The sequence below is a fragment of the Mya arenaria genome, chromosome 13 (assembly GCF_026914265.1).
Source record: "Mya arenaria isolate MELC-2E11 chromosome 13, ASM2691426v1".
NCBI lineage: Eukaryota > Metazoa > Mollusca > Bivalvia > Myida > Myidae > Mya > Mya arenaria.
This window is the reverse complement of record NC_069134.1, coordinates 38,180,677-38,203,778: the sequence shown is the minus strand read 5'-3', so window position 1 is coordinate 38,203,778 and position 23,102 is coordinate 38,180,677. Positions and strand designations below refer to the sequence as shown.

The 23,102-nt window shown below is 37.0% G+C and overlaps 1 protein-coding gene across 1 annotated transcript; it reads right to left on the bottom strand.

The window, feature by feature from the left end:
- Positions 1–1,557: 1,557 nt before the first annotated feature.
- LOC128213575 (uncharacterized) lies at positions 1,558–22,737 on the bottom strand. The gene is made up of 5 exons (XM_052919442.1): positions 21,956–22,737; positions 8,653–9,310; positions 7,795–7,827; positions 5,435–5,757; positions 1,558–4,899 (listed from the first exon to the last, which is right to left on the bottom strand). The coding sequence occupies exons 1-5, from the start codon at positions 22,340–22,342 to the stop codon at positions 4,138–4,140; spliced, it is 2,163 nt and encodes a 720-aa protein (XP_052775402.1). The 5' UTR covers positions 22,343–22,737; the 3' UTR covers positions 1,558–4,137.
- Between the last annotated feature and the right edge of the window lie 365 nt (positions 22,738–23,102).

Sequence of the window (23,102 nt, the reverse complement as noted above, 5' to 3'; positions counted from 1 at the left end):
GACATACACAGGTGTGACTAAGTCTCTCACCAAAAATGATGACATGCACTGAAATGACTAGGGCTCTTACCAAGAATGGTGACATACACAGGTGTGACTAGGTCTCTCGCCAAGAATGGTGGCATATACAGGTGTGACTAGGTCTCTCACCAAGAATGATGGCATACGCTGATGTGACTAGGTCACTTACCAAGAATGATGATATACACTGGTGTGACTAAGTCTCTCACCAAGAATGATGACATACACTGATGTGACTAGGGCTCTTACCAAGAATAATGACATACACAGGTGTGACTAGGGCTCTCACCAAGAATGATGGCATGCACAGGTGTGACTAAGTCTCTCACCAAGAATGATGGCATACACTAATATAACTAAGTCTCTCGCCAAGATTGATGGCATACACTAATATAACTAAGTCTCTCGCCAAGAATGATGGCATACACTAATATGACTAAGTCTCTCAACAAGAATGTTGACATACACTGATGTGACTAGGGCTCTTACCAAGAATGATGACATACACAGGTGGGACTAAGTCTCTCACCAAGAATGATGGCATACACAGGTGTGACTAAGTCTCTCACCAAGAATGATGGCATACACAGGTGTGAATAAGTCTCTCACCAAGAATGATGGCATACACAGGTGTGACTAAGTCTCTCACCAAGAATGATGGCATACACAGGTGTGACTAGGGCTCTCACCAAGAATGATGGCATACACAGGTGTGACTAAGTCTCTCACCAAGAATGATGGCATACACAGGTGTGACTATTTATATTTATCACTGGCGAAGCTACATAAAATTGGGCTGTGAGAGTGTATTTAAGGTTGGCAGGTTCCTATTGGTTGCATTATGGCTTGACCCCATTGCGTCTCCCGTTCACGGTTTAAAGAAATCCGAAATGGGGAAATTGCTCTTATTAGTGAATTCGGTATAGAGCCAAATATATTAATTTTGACACAAATAATGAGCTGTGTAAGAGGAATGACATCCAAAGGCTTGTACAACCGAGAGTGAAGAAGAAAGGGTGGTCAGCCCCGGTGAAACCGATCACGGCCTCACCTTGGTTCGGTTGCACTGTATGCCAAATGATAATATGTAAGTACTGATCTTCTTCATGATATTCTTGACTAGCTCTGTTGTTATAATAATGGCAGTGCGTTCTAAAACGTTTCAGTTAGATTTAATAAAAAGAAGGCATTAAGTACTTCAGGACTATGTTCATAATAACATGAAAACTAATTTTGAACGACCTGAATCGCCCCCCCCCCCAACCCCCCCCCCCCCCCCCCCCGTTTCTAAGAGATTGTTCTGCCCACGCCCATTGGAAGCATTGACGCCGTCACGACTTAATGTTTAAATATAAGTGACATGAGATAGAAGTGTTTGTAATCTCTTGTGATATCTGAGATACAAGACATATTTTGATGCAAGACATCAAATACATGACTGAAAAGGTTCAAGTACGACTTTTTTATCATAATTCAAATGAGGGTAAACATAAGTTTAAACATTGTAACACGTGATTGAAATAAGCAGGGATGACATGAATTTATGATTTATTTCAATTAAATAATAATTTAATAAAACAACAAGAACATGAAAATAAAATAGAAAAAAATAGGCAAATAGTTCCACTTTTTCAAAAAAAATGTAAATTAAATGGCTGTTCCATAAATATAAGGGTAATCATTTCATAAATTAGTATTTTGAAAATATAAAAGATCTAGAACGGTCCCTCTTGTATATTGACAATTTAAAATACATCAAGAAGTCCTTGACCTGTATCGTAAATAGAAGCTCGACCATCAAAAAACATTAATAATTGAGTCGTAAATCGTAGCTCACAACACATTTAGGAAGTGGTAGTTTTTCTTCTTTTCGGAATTTATAGTAAAGCTAAAAGTTTCTAGTGGAATCATACACGCTCGTCACCAACAATCTTCCGGCCAACCATCACAGTCGTTACAAAAAGTACACAACAGTTACGTTCTATATTCAAACAGAGTTACGTAAACAAAAAAATAAAAGGGAAAGCACCAGAAAATCCAACTGAATCATAACGTGAACAATTTTTTTTATGATATGACCTAGACTATTTGCTTTCTGTGTTTAAGCTCATATTTACTTTGATAATGATCACACGTTCTCATGTTCACAACCAAATGAAATGAATTACCACATTTAACACACAAACTTGATACGATTCACAAGCGTACTCCTTTCAAACAATATCGGGATGTTTAAACGGTTCCCTGGGTTCAAAGTGAAAGAAGACCAAATTTTAAAAAAGGATATTTTTCTCAAAATGGTCCTTCAATATTCAAATGTTTGCAACTAAAAACAGTGAAATATCTTAGCACAAACAATTATATTAAATTGTTGATATTTAAAGCTGCACTCTCACAGATTGAGAGGTTTTTTTACAACCCTTTTATATTTTATCTTGGAATGAGCCAATTTGTGCGTAAATATGTGCAAACCAGTTATAAAAGACTGCTGACAAAATGTTAGATCGCAGATTTTCATATTTCAGTTCGAAAACTAATGTGTAATGGCTTAAAGCGTTACTAACGGTTTAAGAAAAGTGCATAAAACACCATTTTCTGAAGTAAGAAAAGTATGTGACTATTTTTTGTCAGCAGTCTTATATGACTGGTCTACATGCATTTTCGCAGTTGCTCGTTTCCAGACAAAATAAAAAAAAATGTCAAAACGTTCAATCTGTGAGAGTGCAGCTTTAAACGTCAACCATATGTGTCGAACATAAGGAATGTCTAATGTCATTTGTAAGAAAAGTCTGAATAGTAAGTAAGTCATTATTTTCAGTGTATGTTGAATCCCTTGAGTGTATCGTTAAGTAATATGGTTATTGTTTATTTTGCTCTACTAAACCATTATAGCCGGCCAGCCTATTCAAATAATACGTAAAGCAAAAAAATATATAAAATTATTAAATGATATTTTGGCGGTCGTTTTCGTCAAAGGTTTTCAAAATGATTAAAGTCGCCTGGCCGTTCCATTGGATGAGAAATGAGTAAAAACACAACCTTTAAATTGATTAGAAGTAAACTGCATACATATTCTATATCCCATGATAAGCTTTAACGCACTATACTTATTATTGATATAACAAGTTCACTTGAAGATCAATGAAACAGTATTGATTTGAATCAATGCCACTACCTGTTGAATTGTCCTTATGGAAATCGCCTAATAAAATTATATGCATTTTAAAGGGACTACACACCAGATGATACATTTGCAAGAAAAGAAGACAATTATCAATAACTTACATAAAATTGATATCGTTGTGCAAAACGCATTAAATCCTACTTACTGATGTATCAATTTGCACACGACACATGTATCTTTCGCAGTTTTTGCGTATTTTTTTCCAATTCACAATATACTGGGTTAGTCGCCTACGTAAAATCCAGTTATTCTAACAATAGCGGCTGTATATTTATATATTAACTAATCATGTGATTTTCGCATGCGAAATATACACACTATCAACTGGGAAACCATCATACGCTATTTTTAACGGGTAAATTCAACGACAAAATAATATTTTGATCTTGTAAAATGATGTATTTTCGGCCACATACAAGCTTGTATTGACAGTTTTAGGCTTGTTATGTGGAAATAATGTATTTGCCAATTTGGACCATCTAGTGTCGAGCCCCTGTAAGGCATGCGATGTATGAAAAAAGAAATTATCTTATGCTTTTGAGCTATTCGGACTTTCTTGTATAAAAGTTTAATGCCTGACGACGCAATTCACATACCGCCATTATATTCTGGACAAAGTCGAACAACAAAACGATCAATAATACAAATGTATTTTCGTCATTATGCACCAGTCAATTGTAACCACGGCCCCCAAAGGTCCAGGGGTATACCGGGGATAGCTGGGGAAATGGGCCGTGTTTTTACCTTCCCGGGGCGGGGATTTAACAATCAGTTCGTCCCCGCAGGGCGGGAGTTTTACCCCGGCTTGGCTGGACCGAAAGTCAAAGTCCCCGCTATTCCCCGGACCTGGAGGGGCCGTGGTTACAATTGGTTGGTGTATTACTGAAATCTGCAAAGCTATTTTGAGTTGTGAATTAACAATCATTGTACATTCAAAGTTTTGGACGCCAACCATCGTGTATAATAACCTTCAGTTTAGTCTTATCAATGAAACTAAGTTCAAGGGTTTCAAACACCATAGATGGGTCCTCGTATCTTTTGAAGAAACTACCATCCAATCTCTGTTCTGCACAGAACGTTCCAAGACATGGTTTGTCCGGAAAACACAGATTAAAACATTCAATCACTTCCTTTACAGAGTAGGTATAGAAATCTTGCGAACTTTGGTTTGGGCGGGAAATTTTCTTCAAATCTTCGAGCGTTAATGGTTCAAGATAATCATGCTGTTCATCTTCTGCTTCGTCATATATTCTGTCGGTGTCTTCTTCAACATCTTCGGCGCCATCGTCACTTTGTGTGTAAATTATTCTACCCTCATTACTTTGACTCGGCGGCCGTAAGGCCAAGTCAACTGAAGACTGATTAACCTTCGCTTCCGTTGGAGGTTTTGGTTGCTCTGGCAACGGGGGTAAGGACCTCGATGCCATTGGATGAATTCCTGGTGACTTTGGAGATACTGGACTAGAGGGGGCAGCAGCGGCATTGCCGTAAGTGTTCTTGTCGGAATTGTTCGTGATAATGACTGTTTCTAAGTGGGGTTTATCCTTCGACCGTTGACTTGGTTTTAACTTCACCCTTTTTCCATATGGGTTTTCTTTTTTATCTTTTGTGCTGAACATTTCGAGCAGCTCTAAATGCAATTTTTTAAAACCCAGTTTGCTCTTTCTGACAATGTTTATTCGGTCTTCTTCTTTCTATAATAGGTAACAAACTAAATGTCATTTAAGTTAAGCTTCAATTCATTTTTATTGAAATATTTTTCAAGTGTTAACTTCACAAATTCAACACCATATAGCGAGCTATGAATTTAAAAATTAAGCTGATTTTAATATCAAAAAGATTCTATTTATAACGATTCATTAAATATCATACTTGCTGCCCACATATCTCAAATGTAACAGATGAAAGTGATGTATTCGTGAACGTGTATTTAAATATACAGACAAACCCCGTTTGTTCGAACTCGCTTGGGTCGAAATCCCAGTTGACTCGGATGTAAATGACCGATTTATTTATACTGAAGGTAAGCATTTCCGCTTGGGTCGATTTTCGAGGCTCGAGTTATTCACCGATCCCTGGGAGTTCGATCCAACGAGGTTCGACTTTAGAGGAACTGAATGTATTTTTACAGAATGTATATTAGATACAACTAGTCTAATAACAGGCAAAAATTTAAAACTTTTCTCAAAGGAATGAAAATTGAACCACAACTTTTGTAAAGACACTAACCTTGATTGGGAGTTTGATGTCGTACACCGATACGTCAGGTTCCAACGAAAATGAGACCTGTCGCCTGGTTTCCCTTACGTTTGTCACCGGCTTTACTCGTGTCGTCGGTGGCTTGGAAATTTCCGGTTTCACCTGGGCCACTTGTGGCTTGGACCTTTCCGGTTTCACCTTGGCCACTTGTGGCTTGGACCTTTCCGGTTTCACCTGGGCCACTTGTGGCTTGGACCTTTCCGGTTTCACCTGGGCCACTTGTGGCTTGGACCTTTCCGGTTTCACCTGGGCCACTTGTGGCTTGGAAATTTCAGGTTTCACCGGTTGTCGTCCTTTAATGATTACAATTGAAACACATTGAAATCCGGGGAACAATTTTTATTTTATTTTATAAATTAAATGAGATTGCTAAATGATAGAAGTAAGTCATTTTCATCCCGAAAGTTATTGGTTTGAATTACACACGGGACACCAACTTTAGCTAAAGAAATATATGATAAGACAGTAGGCCTATTGGCTTAGAGGCATTAAGCTAGCAGTCATACTTTACTGCCGGCTGTCATACCTTACTACAGGCGATCAGACACCACTACTGACGGTCATACCTCACTGCCGGCAGACGGACCTCACTACTGGCGGTAAGACCTTACTACCGGCGGTCAGACTTCACTACTGGTGGTCATACTTCACTTCCAGCGGACAGACCTCACTACTGACGGCCATACCTTACTACCGGCGGACAGACTTTATTACAGACGGTCAAAGTTCACAACTGGCGGTCAGAAATCAATACAGACGGTCAAATCTCTCTACAGACGGTCAGACATCACTACAAACGGTCAAATCACACTACCGGCGGTCAGACATCATTACAGACGGTCAAATCTCACTACCGGCGGTCAGATATCATTACAGACTGTCAAATCTCACTACATACGGTCAGACATCATTACAAACGGTCAAATCTCACTACAAACGGTCAGACATCACTACAAACGGTCAAATCTCACTACCGGCGTTCAGACATCATTACAGACGGTCAAATCTCACTACCGGCGGTCAGACATCAATACAGACGGTAAAATCTCACTACCGGCGGTCAGAAATACATACAGATGGTCAAATCTGTCTACAGACGGTCAGACATCACTATCGGTGGTCATTCCTCACAACAGGCGCTAAGACATCACTACCGGTGGTCAGACATCACTACAGGTGCTCAGACATCAATTCAGGTGCTCAGACATCACTACAGGTGCTCAGACATCAATTCAGGCGCTCAGACATCACTACAGGTGGTCAGATATCAATACAGGCGGTCGGACCTTACTACATGTGGTCAGATATAACTTCAGGCCTTAATACAAACGGCCAAACCTTACTACAGGCGGTCATACCTCACTACAGGCGGTCAAACCTCACTACAGGCGATCAGCCACCACTTCAAGCGATCCGACCCCTATACAGGCAGCCAGACATCAGCACAGGCGGCCAGACATCAGGACAGGCGGTCAAACCTCACTTCAGGCGGTCAAACCTCACTACAGGCGGTCATACCTCACTACATGCGGTCAAACCTCACTACAGGCGGCCAGACACCACTACAAGCAATCCGACCCCTATACAGGCGGCCATATATCACTACAGGCGGTCAGACATCACTACAGGCGGTCAGACATCTCTACAGGTGGTCAGACCTCACTACAGGCGGTCCGAACTCACTACAGGCGGTCGGATATCACTACAGGCGGCCAGACCTCACTTCAGGCGGTCATACCTCACTACAGGCGGTCGGACATCACTACAGGCGGTCGGACCTCACTACAGGCGGTCGGACCTCACTACAGGCGGTCGGACATCACTACAGGCGGTCAGACCTCACTACAGACGGTCAGACCTGCTATGCTTTAAGTGTCGGAGTAAAAAAATATGTTTTAGGTTTTTCTAAAAGTACTGTTCAGGCTCCCTATCGCTCACATATCCTTTTAACTGCCTCTTTTTGCCTGGCCGTTATATAAACATCGCTAGGCATTTATCTTTAAGTCCATCTCAAATAATTGCTGTAAATTGTATCGGCTTTCAAATAAATATATGACGAAAAGCGATCAGTAATCTTTCAAAATGAGAAATTACTGCTTCAGTGTGTTTTTATCTTTTGTGAGAGGTTTGCTATCTGAATGTAGAATGATATATGGAAAATAAACTTGATATAGAATAAAACAATCTTTTTTTGCTTTCTAGTCCTCTATATTTTCAATATTCCATTGAAGAAGCAGTAGCAAACATCCTTGCCAATATGGCCTCATGACAAAGAAACACTACAGAAGAAACGAGTTTTAAATCAAGAATGCAAAACTACATTTACATACTTGGAACCAGCGGTGGAGGCTTATCGTTTGGATCTGAAAAGTAAATTACAACTAGTAAGAAAAAACATTCCGCATTGCTGTGAAACGAGGTTTTCAAGCAAACAAACAGGACATTCTGCCAAGGTTTGGTTATCAGTTTATACAAGTTAATACAATCAGTGGTCTCCACCATGATTGTGCAAATCCATCCAGATACAACTCAACCTCACCTTTACTAACTATAAAGTATGATTACAAATATTTTCTACGTTTCTAAGCATATACCGTTACAAGTTGTATTTTCTCTATTTTAGTAACAGTTACACTGAGGGGTGCGCAGCAGGCGCTCCCCATTTCCCTCTCCTCCCCTCCCCTCTCTAGGGTAAAAAGTAATGAAATAACACCACAATGCACCATGTCGGTCAAGTACTTGTACAAGTATCCTCAAATCCCCCTGCCTACATTTTAATCTGTTTCGATTTCCGTTCTGAGGAGGGACGACTGTCAAAGGTTGTGCCCCTTAGTTATGCCCATTCTTATGTCAAGACCTGGACCGCCCCTAAGTAACCTTGACCTTGGCCTAAAATCTCGAACTGTACCGTTTGGATGGTGGTATCATCTTAAAGCAGGTATAGTGTTAATGAAGGCTGAAATTATTATTAGCATAGTAAGTAACATGTTAATCCTAGAATAGGGATCAATATTCTACGTGTGAGGAGGGGCTATCTTTTCTACTTGTGGATGCCTTTTTCACACCCGGAGGATCATTGTTCTATCGGGGTCATTTTGTTCATTACACCGGCTCATTAGCTTTTATTTTATCATTATTTCCTATTTTTCCTTAAAAAGTGTATTGGCCTTTAATATCAAGTGCGGTACCTGATGTCACATGCAGATAATCGCTTGGCCGTCGTAGCCAAGTAAATCTTTCACTTGCAAGCCCTGTTGCTTCAAAGGCGTACATACTTCTCCTCAACCAGTAATTGTCTTTGTACATTTTGAAATACTTTTTGACGTGGTCATCCATTTCTTTAGCAGCTGCATGGAATTGGAAAGGCTGTGTGTCCAGTAAATGTTCAGGCATCAAAGCCACCGATCTACATATCTCGTTTTCATCTGGCATATACGCACAGACGAGACCCTTGGACCTGAAACCTATCACTTCTATTGGCCACCCTAATATCTGAAGCAGACGACAAGCATCTTCGTCGGAGTCTAAAACGATTTCATTTGGCCCGACGTCAGTGAATTGAACGCAGGCCGGGAGGGCCCCGTCCGTCTTCAAATCGCTAAGGGTGTAAAAATTGTTATCAGGAAGTGACGTCATGTTGACGATTTCGTCTTCCCGGAAGTGGAATTCTTGGTCCCCGTCGTTGCACTGGAGGTATCTGAGTTTTGTGCAGCTGGCGGTGTAGACACGTTTAGGATGGAGAATTGTCAGAGCGGGAACGTTTGGGCCGGTACCGTGGACGCCAGACGGCTCGCATGATGCCATTTTCGAAGCGACGTTCACGTGCCGTGGGAAACTTTCGATCACCTGTAAGTACAATAACATAATGCTCTTTTGATGGACAGTGTGATAGTGATATTCAATGTAAAAATGAAACGTCTCTGACACTCGACGCCGATGAGTCCATTCTAATTTGTATCAAATACTTACATGCAGTAAATAAAAACACATTCAGTTTCACTGTCTGTTTTCGTATTTACTGCTTTAATGTACGCATAAACAGACAAGAAATGACATGAATTAAATAAAACATATACGAAACGGATTTAAAATCGTTCTTTTTTTGTAATTCTCATAAAAGTATGTATAGTTAATTCCTAAACTATGTTTCAGATTTCAATTCATGCATATATCAGGTGAAATCAATAATAGATTTCAAGGTAATTCAATAAAGGTCTTCAGGTAGATGAATAAAGGTCTATACGATAGATTAATACAGGTCTACAAGATATATCAATAAAGGCCTTAGAGTTAGGTCAATAAAAATCTTCACGGTAGATCAATAAAGGCATATAAGTAATATCAATAAGGGTATTCACTGTAGATCAATAAAGGTCTACACGAAAGATCAATAAAGGCCTTAGATTTAGGTCAATAAAGATCTACACGGTAGATCAATAAAGGCATATAAGTAATATCAATAAGGGTATTCACTGTAGATCAATAAAGGTCTACAGAGTAGATCAATAAAGGTCTACACGAAAGATCAATTAAGGCATATAAGAAATATCAATAAAGGTATACACGGTAGATCAATAAAGGTCTACATGGTAGATCAATAAAGGTCTACACGGTTGATCAATAAAGGTCTACACGGAAAATCAATAAAGGTCTACACGAAAGATCAATTAAGGCATATAAGTAATATCAATAAAGGTATACACGGTAGATCAATAAAGGTCTACACGAAAGATCAATAAAGGTCTACACGAAAGATCAATTAAGGCATATAAGTAATATCAATAAAGGTCTACACGGTAGATCAATAAAGGTCTACACGGTAGATCAATAAAGGTCTACACGGTAGATCAATAAAGGTCTACACGAAAGATCAATTAAGGCATATAAGTAATATCAATAAAGGTCTACACGGTAGATCAATAAAGGTATACACGGTAGATCAATAAAAGTCTACACGGTTGATCAATAAAGGTCTACACGAAAGATTTATTAAGGCATATAAGTGATATCAATAAAGGTCTACACGGTAGATCAATAAAGGTCTACACGGTAGATCAAAAAAGGTCTACACGGGAGATCAATAAAGGTATACACGGTAGATCAATAAAGGTCTACACGAAAGATCAATTAAGGCATATAAGTAATATCAATAAAGGTATACACGGTAGATCAATAAATGTCTACACGGTAGATCAATAAAGGTCTACACGAAAGATAAATTAAGGCATATAAGTAATATCAATAAAGGTCTACACGGTTGATCAATAAAGGTCTACACGGTAGATCAATAAAGGTCTACACGGTAGATCAATAAAGGTATACACGGTAGATCAATAAAGGTCTACACGAAAGATCAATTAAGGCATATAAGTAATATCAATAAAGGTCTACACGGTAGATCAATAAAGGTATACACGGTAGATCAATAACGGTCTACACGGTAGATCAATGAAGGTCTACACGGTAGATCAAAAAGGCATATAAGTAATATCAATAAAGGTCTACACGGTAGATCAATAAAGGTATACACGGTAGATCAATAAAGATCTACACGGTAGATCAATAAAGGTCTAGAAGGTAGATTATTAAAGGTCTACACGCTAAATCACTAAAGGCCTACACACTAGACCAATACAGGTCTACAAGGAAGATTAATAAAGGTCTACAAGGTAGATCAAGAGAGGTCTACAAGGTAGATCAATGAAGGTCAACAAGGTATATCAAAAAGGTCTACAAAGTAGATCAATAGAGGTCTACAAGGTAAATCAATGAAGGTCTACAAGGTATATCAATAAAGGTCTACAAGGTAGATCAATAAAGGCCTACACGGTAGATCAATAGAGGTCTACACTGCAGATCAATTAAGATCTACACGGTAGATCGTTAAAGGCATACAAGGCAGATCAATAAAGATCTACACTGTAGATCAATTAAGGCATACAAGGCAGATCAATGAAAGAATAAAAGGTGATCAATAAAAGAAAGTAATGCACCAGTCAATATAACCACGCCCCCACCCCAGGTCCGGGGAAAAGCGGGACTTTGACCTTCGGTCCAGCCAACCTCCGGTAAATTCTCCGGCCTGCGGGAACAAACTGCTGGTAAAATATCTGCAAATAGCCCCGCAACCCAGGGGCGTCTTAGGTTTGGCCCGTTCCTCCCTATTTTCGGCGAGGAAACAAAACCACTGCAATCACTCGGCACTGCGGGGCCACCTGGAAGTTAAAAACACGGCCCATTTCCCCGGTTATCACCGGTATACCACTGACCTGGGCGGGCCATGGTTATAATTGACTGGTGTATAACCAATAAGCCTTGTATCAGTACCACCTGACAAACATATAAACAACGGCCATTGCCTATAGAGGGATACGTTAGAAGTTCATTCGGAACTCATCGACCGTTTTCCATCGAAAATAACGTCGGTTGTATGCCGGTAAATCTGTAGAAGTAGTTCATACACTTATATTTACACCTAACTTCCATTCCTTAAATGAACTACCTTTCGGCAATTGCGTTCATCAATCGATGAACGCATGATCTCCGGATATGTTTGGATCACAATTCATTGCATAACAATATACATGAAAAATATTTATCTTGTTATTGTTTGTATTGTGTCAGAAGGACCCGTAAAATATAAATCAACAATTTAGAAAATGTTAATTTTTTAAATTTTAAGTGTATAGTTGTCATAACTGAATTTTACGTTTGCAGGTGATTTCAAGTGGTTGATCTTGTCCCACGTTATTGTGCCGTCATTTGAAAAAAAATGCTTCAGGTTACATTCGAGTCGTTCTATTAACAGAATTGGTAGGAAAAGTTTACTGAAAGTTTTTTTAAATGAAATTTAGTATTTTTTTAACAATTATTGAATGAAATAATGAACTATTAGAGTAAATATAAGTAATGAAATGCGGGCTTGATGTCGTTGAAGTACGCGGACTCCTTCGGACTCTACACGCTTTGACCAGCCCAATTGCGTCCATACCCCGATATTGACATCATCAATCATATATACCCCATTCATTCCTTAATTAATAGTGAAAATTATTTGCAGAGTTTTAACGTGTATTTTGATTATCTAAGTTTAAATTGATTGTCATTGAAGTAAATTATTGCATAATAAGTCCAAGAAAAACGCCATTACATTTGTATGTTTAACTGCTAAAATGAAATTACTACGCGATTTACTTGCAGCGTAGTTAAATATAAAGATTAAGGACATTATAAACCGTCCATATACATCCGATGTTGTTTTCGATGGAAAATGGCCAAGGAAATCCGACTGTCTGTAGTGTAAATTTTGATCAAGTGTTTTAGACTGAGGGAAACCCCCGGTCAATAGGTATGACCACAAGTGTCCGGAAAAAGTTTAAAAATCGAAATCGAATGATCGTTAATCAGTAAAATCAGTGGTTTAAGGTATGATAATTATTGGCTTGTTATTCCAAGAAATGCTCAGTTAATAAACATGTGGAAGCTATAAAATTCCATTTGATGTAGTTAACATTCACTACATCTGTCAAGAATCGAATTCTGTAATTAAATGAAAACTCCGTCACATTTTGGAAGTGAAAAGCTTGAAATGTGCATGAGTCATTATTTTGGCGAAGGATATTGCACGAAAAGAAATGGAGACTGCAGTTTTTTGCAACGACTTTATTATTGAGCTGTCATGAGATTTATCTCTTTGTAATTTGTATGATCATAAAGGCACTTGATAATCAATATTGAAATGGACTATTAGTGTGAATAAGCAATGAATTGCCTGTGAATGTCTTTGAAATTGATTTTTTTTCGAAACTGAAGTCGTAATCACCAACCCCATTGTGGCAAGTTATCAACCAATAAGTGTTAGCGTTTACGGTGAAATACATACGTCAAAACAAAGGACACCAAAAACATTACATACAGCAGCCAAAAAGTGTTTGCGTTTACGTTAAAATAGATACCTCAAAACAGATAAAACCAAATACATTAGAAACAGCAGCTAATAAAAGTGAAAAGGTTTTGTTGTGTTTTTTTTTAAATTGAAATTTATGTAATAGTTTGTGCAAGTAAAAGGAAAGAAACGGACTTATACAACAACAAATGTATTCATTCGAGAATGCCAAACGATGACTGGATGTTATTTGTTTTATGCAATAAAAAAAATGAAAAAAAAAATATATATATACAAGATCTGACATAGTTTGGTTTGACATCCGTGACGTCCATCGTTCAACAAATATACCGATAAAATCGTTCAACATATCTTGTTTACATACAAAGGTACATATTGGCTGCTAAGTTCCGCCTTATGATCTCTCTTGAACTCGGATGTCGCCAAAATCAACCACGACATTCAATAATTATGACTACGAAGATAGCAGAATGAAACAATGGGTAATTATAGGATGCAGAAACAAGTAAAGTCAATTTGTGACAAATCATTAATTGCGTCTTTTGAATTCCATTGTTTCCATGTCCTGTACTGCTTCTCACTAAGCTTAAGATGCACTCTTACTCCCAAAAAAATTTACCATAATTAATATAATTGTGTAATATATCAAAAAAGATGAATAAATGTAAAACAATACGGTTTTTTATGAGGATACCGAGTTTAATTTGAAAGAGGTGTGCAGAAAACACGGTATTAATACCTTATGAGACGATAGAAGATCACAATAAATATTTTAGCACTCACCAATCATTTAATATTTTTGCGTTTTCAGCTATTAAATACACGGTTACAGTCTTGTAATCAGTAATACATATTTTCCATAAATGCATTTTTAAGGAAGTAGTTCAAGGTTTATCACTCAAAATGTATGTTTGCTATATACGTGTGTATGTATTGATTTTGAATAAGAGTACCACTTTCAATCAATTTAGGCTTATTGATTGTTCAATATGACGCTCATATTCGGAGTAAACTTCATGACGTCACAAAATTTAATAATAAACAGTCAAACGACATTGACCCCTAATTAACTACATGTACAAAAAGTAGATCCATCAATACCTTTTTTAATGAAAAAATCTTTAAAAACCTGAAAAAAACTGAAAAATGCCGCACACTGCTCTCGAACGAGTGTTCACAAAGTGTTCTAATTTCTTTTCAAACAATCTGACAAACGCTACTCTCGGCCCAGTCAGGTTTAAAAAACAAAACAGATATAAGTCTTATTTTAATTTATTACTTCAGCTTTGTTTTAGACGTTTCGCGGATAGACAACCATGCAAGGAGAATCAGCTCTCGAGTTTGACATGGGGTACACACAAATATCTACACAAAAACACGCTTGCTGAGGAGGATAACCCTAGAATCAATATTTGCCATTCTACTCCAGAATTCAGCTTGAAAGTGCTTTATCTGATTTGGATCCCAGGTTTAACACCGGTTCGAACTTCTCAATGTTAATGGTTACATTGACAAGTGCTTACTTCATTTGGTTAAATGTTGTTTTATTACAGTTGAGAGTACTCGTATATGGCAAAATACTGTCTATATTGATAAGTGTCAGTCATTGCGAAATACCATCAGACCTTAGACAAACAAATGAAATATCAAGAAGTCCGGTAGACTTTAAGAAAATATCGATACTCGCGTCTAGGTAAATTCCTGGCAGAGTAGCCGCAATGGCTACAGATTCTTACGTCGGGATCATTTTTTTCAGTCAGGCTGCTGCCCTTGAGCGCCCTCATACCCTCTCTCTTTTTACTAAATCCAACTGTGCCCTTTTGTTTGACAGAGCTGTTTTTTTAATAATACTTAATTTACACAACAGTTTTGAACTACCTGTATATTTGATATGTTTTGCTGTTGACAAATTGTCGAGTCAGTTTTCAGAAATAAAAAAAATAATATTCATTATTTTGACACTTAAGGAAAGTTAACAGCTAAAGATCCATAGCCTAGCATTAGCCTTTCCGTTTCTGACCTAGCAATCCGTCCTTTAAATTTGGTCTGATAAAATTGTTTATGGACCAGTTATATTGATCAAGTTAAAGGACCTTGTCACAATTTAAAACGTCCGCAATGACTCACGGTAGGTCAAACCTTTATCATTTTCATGACATTGGAAGTTTTAAATGCAGTTGGCAGGTGCCTTTTTTGTTTAAGTTTGCTTTCATGAAAGGTTGAATAACATTTTAATCGAAAACAACCTCGGAAGTACATGTTGTATGCCGGAAGTAGTTTGTTAAATTTTGAATTATATCATTTATCAAATATAGTGTTTTAGAGTTGCATTTATTGATCTAAGTTTAAATTGATTGCCAATGAAGTGTTTTATTGCAAACATAATTAAGATTCCCAAATGTTAAGTCATATTGTTTAATTGCTAAATAAAATTACTAAGCGATCTACTTGCAGCGGACTTAAACGTCCCGCATTTTGAGTATGTAAACCGTCCAAATACATCCTAGGTTGTTTTCGATAAAAATGGCCGAGGAGTTCCGGATGTTCACGGCGGGGAATCCACGTGACCAAATGGTAGGTTTCAGTGCAAGATGGCGTCACCAAAACGCTCGACTCGAGCCGAAAATCAAGGCAATACATATAATTATAATAGTTTCTTTAATTTTTAACATAGCCTATCATATGCCCACCTACCTAGTTTATATTAGCATATCCATGTTTTCCTTGAAACTTTAACCGTTCTCGAGAACACTTCTGCAATGATTCCAAAATGTACGAAATCCGACTGGTAGGTTACAGTTCCATTTATCATTTGGCTCGGATTTAGCAGAAAATGAGGTTATAATTTGGGAAAATCGCATAAAACACTTAAGTTTTGTTTAAACATAACAGGCACATGCATTTGGCAACGAATATTTTAATGATTTTAAAAGATATGAGAACGAAAAGAAAATGATAGGTTGCAGCTCTGATTTTTGAAGAGATAGGTTGCAGTTCCATATTTAGGTTGCCGTCTGGATTGCAGATATTTGACTTAGTTTTAGTGTTCAAGCCAAACATATAGGTTCCCATAAAACTCAACTAATATTTTTCTATACCATGTTCTTTTTACATAGTTATAACATCATCTAAAATTATAAAATTATTGAAGATCACATCGAGACTGCTGTTTTTATACTTTTGATTTTTCTGCTTACAAATTTATAAGGTTACCATCATTAATGATTTGTTTTCTGTGACAAATTGATATATTACACGTTTAGAGTTGAATTGTTAAACCATTATCTGTGATAAAATCTGCACACCAGTATACTTTTATTGTATGACGTGTCAATCGATGTTTTGCAATTTTCGATATATCATATGGAATGCATTTTTATCTTTTAGACCAATGACACGAATAAGAGAGTCTTTTCCTTGATCAACCTAAACGAAATTAATGCAGGATATCTAAACAGCCAACCAAAAAAATGGCAGCGATACAACAAAACAAAAGAAGTGTTCAGTGAGCATTCGTTTGATCACAAGGTGAGGTCAAGACTGGCCTCACGCAGAAAGAAAGCGACAGCACCCAAGACAGAAATGTAACACAAAGGGAAACTTTAGGTGTACGTTGGGAAAGGCTAGATGAAATTTGTCGAAACAGCTTCCAACAAAGATCATCGGAAAAGACTCATGTGCCATTCTCATAACCAAAAAAAAACACGACAAATATATCCATTTTCACTGTAAATATCATAATAAAAAGTTCATGTTATGCTTATGCCGTTCTTACATTTGATATTTTAGATTTAATATATATATATATATATATATATATATATATATATATATATATATATATATATATATATATATGTGTGTGTGTGTGTGTGTTATAATATTATATATTGAACCTAGTCAAAGTGTCATTCCCAAACAAGTACATCTGGAAAGGTGTCTGCAAAACAGCTGTCTACAACCACGAAGTGAATGCATGGAAAGCGAGAATGGACACAAGCTCTGACTTTGATCTGTTTAAACAGATCCATCCGCATCTGTGCCTATCAAGTGTGTGGTCCGTCGCGAGAGCTCGTCCCGAGAACCTCTCCCTAATGAAGCTGCTAGCATGTCTTTGCTGCCAACGTCCCCCAGACCAGCCGATTGCCGTTTATGCCATCGACAATGCAGCCATGAGCTCGAGCACTTGATGTTCGAGTGTTGCTCAAAAAACAATAGCTATTCGCGACTTTTATTCCTGGTGGCGATTAAAAGTTTGAGTGGACCGATGTATGACTTACTTAGTACGATATCGAGACAGTCCTTCATTATATACACACTTGGCAAAATCGACGAACATTTGATAAAGGTACTCGATGTACAATTATACCCGGACTTCCTTATGAACTGTGCTAAATTATACAATGATGTGTTAAACTAAGACGCATTTAGATGAGAGCACTTCACCAATGACAATGCCACTCGACAAAATGAGCTAATCCTTAAACAGCTATTTCTATTTCGCTTTCGAAGAAATATTGCTTAAATTAATAGGAAACAGTCTATTGATTTTAGCCGATGCATTATCATTGTTCTTAATCGTTTGTAAGATCAGACTTGTATGCAGATTATAAATTATAAACGAGACCAACTTAATGCGTATAAAACAAACTTGTCGCAATTTATGTTACTGTGACTTTCTTTCATTACTATGTACTATCAAATTTGTATTGTGTTTGTAAATATTCATGCTTATGTATGCATTACCATATACCATGTACATCTCCAGAAAATGGGGGAAATAAAGCTATATATATTTATTACCCATTTACGTTTGAACTTTTAAATCGCTCCTTACATATTACATGTAATACATATTTGGTCACCAGTTCATGTAAGCAGAACTCATGATAGGCAATGTTTGTCATTTTAGTTAAGTATAACGTTTAACTTTGTTGCTTGCGTTTGAACAAGATCAACGAATTAAACTCGACTGGTTTTCAATGTCAACATGCATTTTATATGTAAAAATATTGTTTAATCGCAGGATGATGTGGTTCAAACCTAGCTTATTCCTCCATTGTTTAATTATAAAACTACATTCGTCGCTGTTATAATCCTTCCGTGTCATGAACATGCATTACCTGACTTAATATCAGTACTAGAAAAAATATGATGTAAGATATTGAAGAGTTAGCTTTCGATTAATGCGCCGTGTTGAACAACTTCGGACCAATTGAGACCACCTTTGTTTAAATGAACAAATACCAACCAAGTGATTGGTATTTTTTATTTATTAAACCTTGTGTTAACCTAAAGTAAACTTCAACTAAAGAAATCTTTAACACTTGATCAGGATAAAGATTATAAGTTTCTTCCATGGCCGAGAGTGTAAGATAGGTTCATTCCGACCCGAGCGTAGGGTGTTTTGTGGAAACGAGGTTTACCCTTTCATCCGCGAGTGGCTATGGTAGATGCTTTTTCTCCCACCTCAGTTAAAATAATTAAGTAAAAATGAGTTTTTTGCTGGAACTCTTTTGTGCATAGTGAAAATAATTGCGTATGAATATGAGATAATTCGTGGTTGCCATGGATATGCGCGCAGTGATTCAGATTAAATCAATAGTAAAATCGGTCTTTAAATAGTTCTAAGGAGAGTGAACTATTACTTCTTGAATGGTGCGTGAAAACTGTTTTATGGTGACATTCGAAGCGAGAAATAATTAACTAGCATTCTAAATATTGCCACAAGACAAGGTTTCCATGATGCTACAGACGACAGTCTTCAACAAGGGAGATAATTACAATGTGGTGACCATTAAAAAGGAGTTCCATACGGGCATTTTATCCTTGCCCGTGGGCAAGATAAGAATATCTAGCATGGTTAAATTATTGGATGTACTTAACTGAGGTGGTAGAAAAGTTGTATCCATAATAATTCACATAATAATATATCGGCAGTAAATAAATAAAAATGTTAAACATCCTGATATTATATACACGACGTGTATATAATATCAGGATGTTTAACATTTATTTATATATTATATCTTTAATTCATAAAAATAAAAACAGTTTGTCAAATTTCAATTCCTCCATGCTTGTATACAATATCAGTGATACAATCACATTACATAATTTGCAGTCCAGACGACAACCTTTATATGGAACTGCAACCTATCTCTTCAAAAATCGGAGCTGCAACCTATCATTTTCTTTTCGTTCTCATATCTTTTAAAATCATTAAAATATTCGTTGCCAAATGCATGTGCCTGTTATGTTTAAACAAAACTTAAGTGTTTTATGCGATTTTCCCAAATTACAACCTCATTTTCTGCTAAATCCGAGCCAAAATGATAAATGTAACTGTAACCTACCAGTCGGATTTCGTACATTTTGGAATCATTGCAGAAGTGTTCTCGAGAACGGTTAAAGTTTCAAGGAAAACATGGATATGCTAATACACACTAGGTAGGTGGGCATATGATAAGCTATGTTAAAAAATAAAGAAAGTTTTATAATTATATGTATTGCCTTGATTTTCGGCTCGAGTCGAGCGTTTTGGTGACGCCATCTTGCACTGAAACCTACCATTTGGTCACGTGGATTCCCCGCCGTGGATGTTGTCAGCTCTGAGACAATTCAGCCAATGCACATTGGTTCAGTGCATGCACATTCATGTTGAAAGAGCAATTAAAGTGCTTAGTTTTTACCGAACATAAAATCTGTTGGACAAGAAAAGAAGGGTGCCTTCAGCCCTTTGCAATCTTCAAAGACCATTGATCAAAAATGAAATATCAGAAGACTAAAACCTTTCGCTTACTACTTTGAAACCTTTGTGTAACTTTGTTATGGTAGTATCATTGCTAGTATACCATACTGAATTGATGTGTAAATAAATGTATATATTATTGTGTTTGAAAACTTCAAATTATTAAATTGTTGATGAAAAGGTGATTTTGTAAGAATGGACTGGCTGCAATGTACAGAGTATAGCTCCTGGCCCCAATTTCTCGAAACTTCTTAAGTTCATTATAACAGGATTAAGCTAAGCTCATTATTTTTGTTTTCTATAATATGCGTTGTATTTACTCCTTCAAGAGTTTTTAGACCTTATTTAGGAAATATCTTTATGATAATCACAATCAACCATTTTTTATTTATCAAAATCGATTTTAAGTATGTATTTCGGCTTATTGAAATAAGTTACTTAAGCCTGTTAAGCTTAAGAAGTTTCGAGAAATTGGGTCCAGGTCATTGAGTAACCTGCTCTCGTGTTTAACGTTCAAACCATGAACATGCTCCAGGTTCATGATTTAATCCGTGTTGAGTTTGACTGTACCCCTTTAACGGCGGGTAGATATGGTTGATCAAACCTTGTTCGGATCTGCGCGCCTTGAGTGTGACAATGCATTTACTTTGTTACCAAACTGTTTTGTTTTTTTTTAAAGTGTCAGCTAGTTGAGGGTGTATTTATGTATGAGGACTATTCAAAAGTGTTTTGTTACAAAAGTAACGGGTTTACTTGACTGTTCTTCTGAAACCAAAGCATTGAGAGAGCTGGAAGGCTGGGGGATGGTAAAGTGGGTGTTGAAAGAAATTAAGAGGTTCATTAAATAACATATGGTATCTATATAATTTCATTTGATGTTGCTAACTCGCAACTGTCTTAGTTGAATTTTGTAATAAAAACTCTGCCAAAGTTTCGAAGTGTGACAAAGGAATGTGCACACATGCTCTTGGTTATTGAGTTTAACGGAATATACCTCTTAATCTTAAAAATGAGAGGAAACTTTATTTAACAATATTGCATTGCATTAAGGCGTAAATAGGCTAGAAATCGCCAGAAAATGTTGTTGATATTGACATGTTCCGTAATGGATGAAGTCAGTGCCGACTCAGTTCTGTCTACATATTCGCGGTTAATATCCAGATATCAGAGCATTGAAAGTGCTAAAAGACCGGGGGAATAGTATAGTGGTTGAAGAGACTGATTTAATGACGTAAATCATTGGAGATGTGATTGTGATATGCAGGTGATATGAACTAACAATCTGCGCTATGCAGATTGAAGGGTGCATAACGATCGATAGCTTGGTTGCAAGTTTGTACGAGTGGCTGATGTATAGACTATTTGTAGGTCAATACATATTGCAACATCTTTGTCCAAACTATATTATTGCTTTCTTGTCATTTATAATTCACAGCTTATAGCTTGGTACATCAATTGACAGATTGTTAATGAATATCACTTATTGTTTGCAGAATTCACAGACCAATCGTCTTTACAAGATCTTTCATAACGATTTTATACACTATCACACATTTCTTACATTAAATCTACATTGCGTGCACATAACATACATCAACAGTTATAACACATAGGTCATGATCAGTATTGACGTAATTTTAGATGATGTTAATTTCACCTCTTCATTTTTTTTGCTTCATAAAATCAGTCTCGACACCTTATTTACCATTGGTCCAGTCTCTCAGTACTTTCAATGCTTTGATTATGACTTGGTGTATGGTCCTAGTCCACCAAGAGTCTAATTGAGCAACAATACCAAGCAAGAGCTGCTTAAACAACGTGACTAGAATCTTACCTCTTGTATGGATGAAAACCTTGTTCTGTGGCCCGGCCTGTTTACGTAACGCAGTTTCCCAGGATACAAGACAGGAATCAGAAACTCAAGCGCTTCCAACCGTCGTCTGATTTTCACATATTCAGCTCCCTTCTCCTCGCGGACGCTATTTTCGTCTTGGAACGGTAGCACGCGGATTTGGGCGAACTGCACATGATTGACGTAATCCAATAGAATTTCAGTATCGTCCGGAAGGTCAGCCTGATCGGGTACCTCGTAATCCGTGCTGCATGCGGTCACAATCACCGGTAACTCCTGTCCCTCTCTTAAAAGGTCATTTATTGTCTTTGACTCATTTGTGTAAGAGTTCCTTCTCTTGATTTTCGATGCCATTTTTGTTGTCATCATTGGACGTTGCCATAGGTTAAGTGCATTGTATGTTTTAAATCCACCCACATCATAGTTTTGTTACTTGAATCAACACGTTTGTTTTGAATTTTCATTTTCTTCTTTCATTTAAATTCACTATTTACATTGGTCTTATTTTTTACCGAATTGAAATACCTTGATTGGCGGTTCTTGGACTTAGATCTAAGAGAACATAAATGCTGCATTTAATCTATCGATAAATTAATTCCAAAATGTTCACGTGTTTCAATTTGATATTATATAACAAAATCGCCTTCCAAACTTCTTCACTTCCTGCTTCAAACTATACCCTATCGCGTCGACTTAAATCAATATCATATGCATGCCATTAGCGAGCAGGCTGATAACACGGGGTAAGGTTTACGCCCGCTGAAATTTGATCAAAATAATAACTATCCAGACCAAGTATCTAGAACATTTTTAGAATTTATTTTTATACATTTACCCTTTACAAAGCTAAAAAATATCAAAACAGCATTATGTCTATGCACGTCAGCCAGTTTACTTATCTAAATGAATAAGTATTGTAAATTAAGGAAGAAATTCCCACGTTTAAAGCAATTTGTTTCTTTTGTATAACTTCTTTGTTAACTTACTGTTAAAGACGCACTTTAACTCCCAAATAAGATTTACCACAAATAATAATAATATTGTTTTAATATTCAAAAAAGGATGAATTAATGTCGAAAACAATGGTTCTTATGAAGGATACGGAGTTAAATTTGAAAGAAATGAGTAT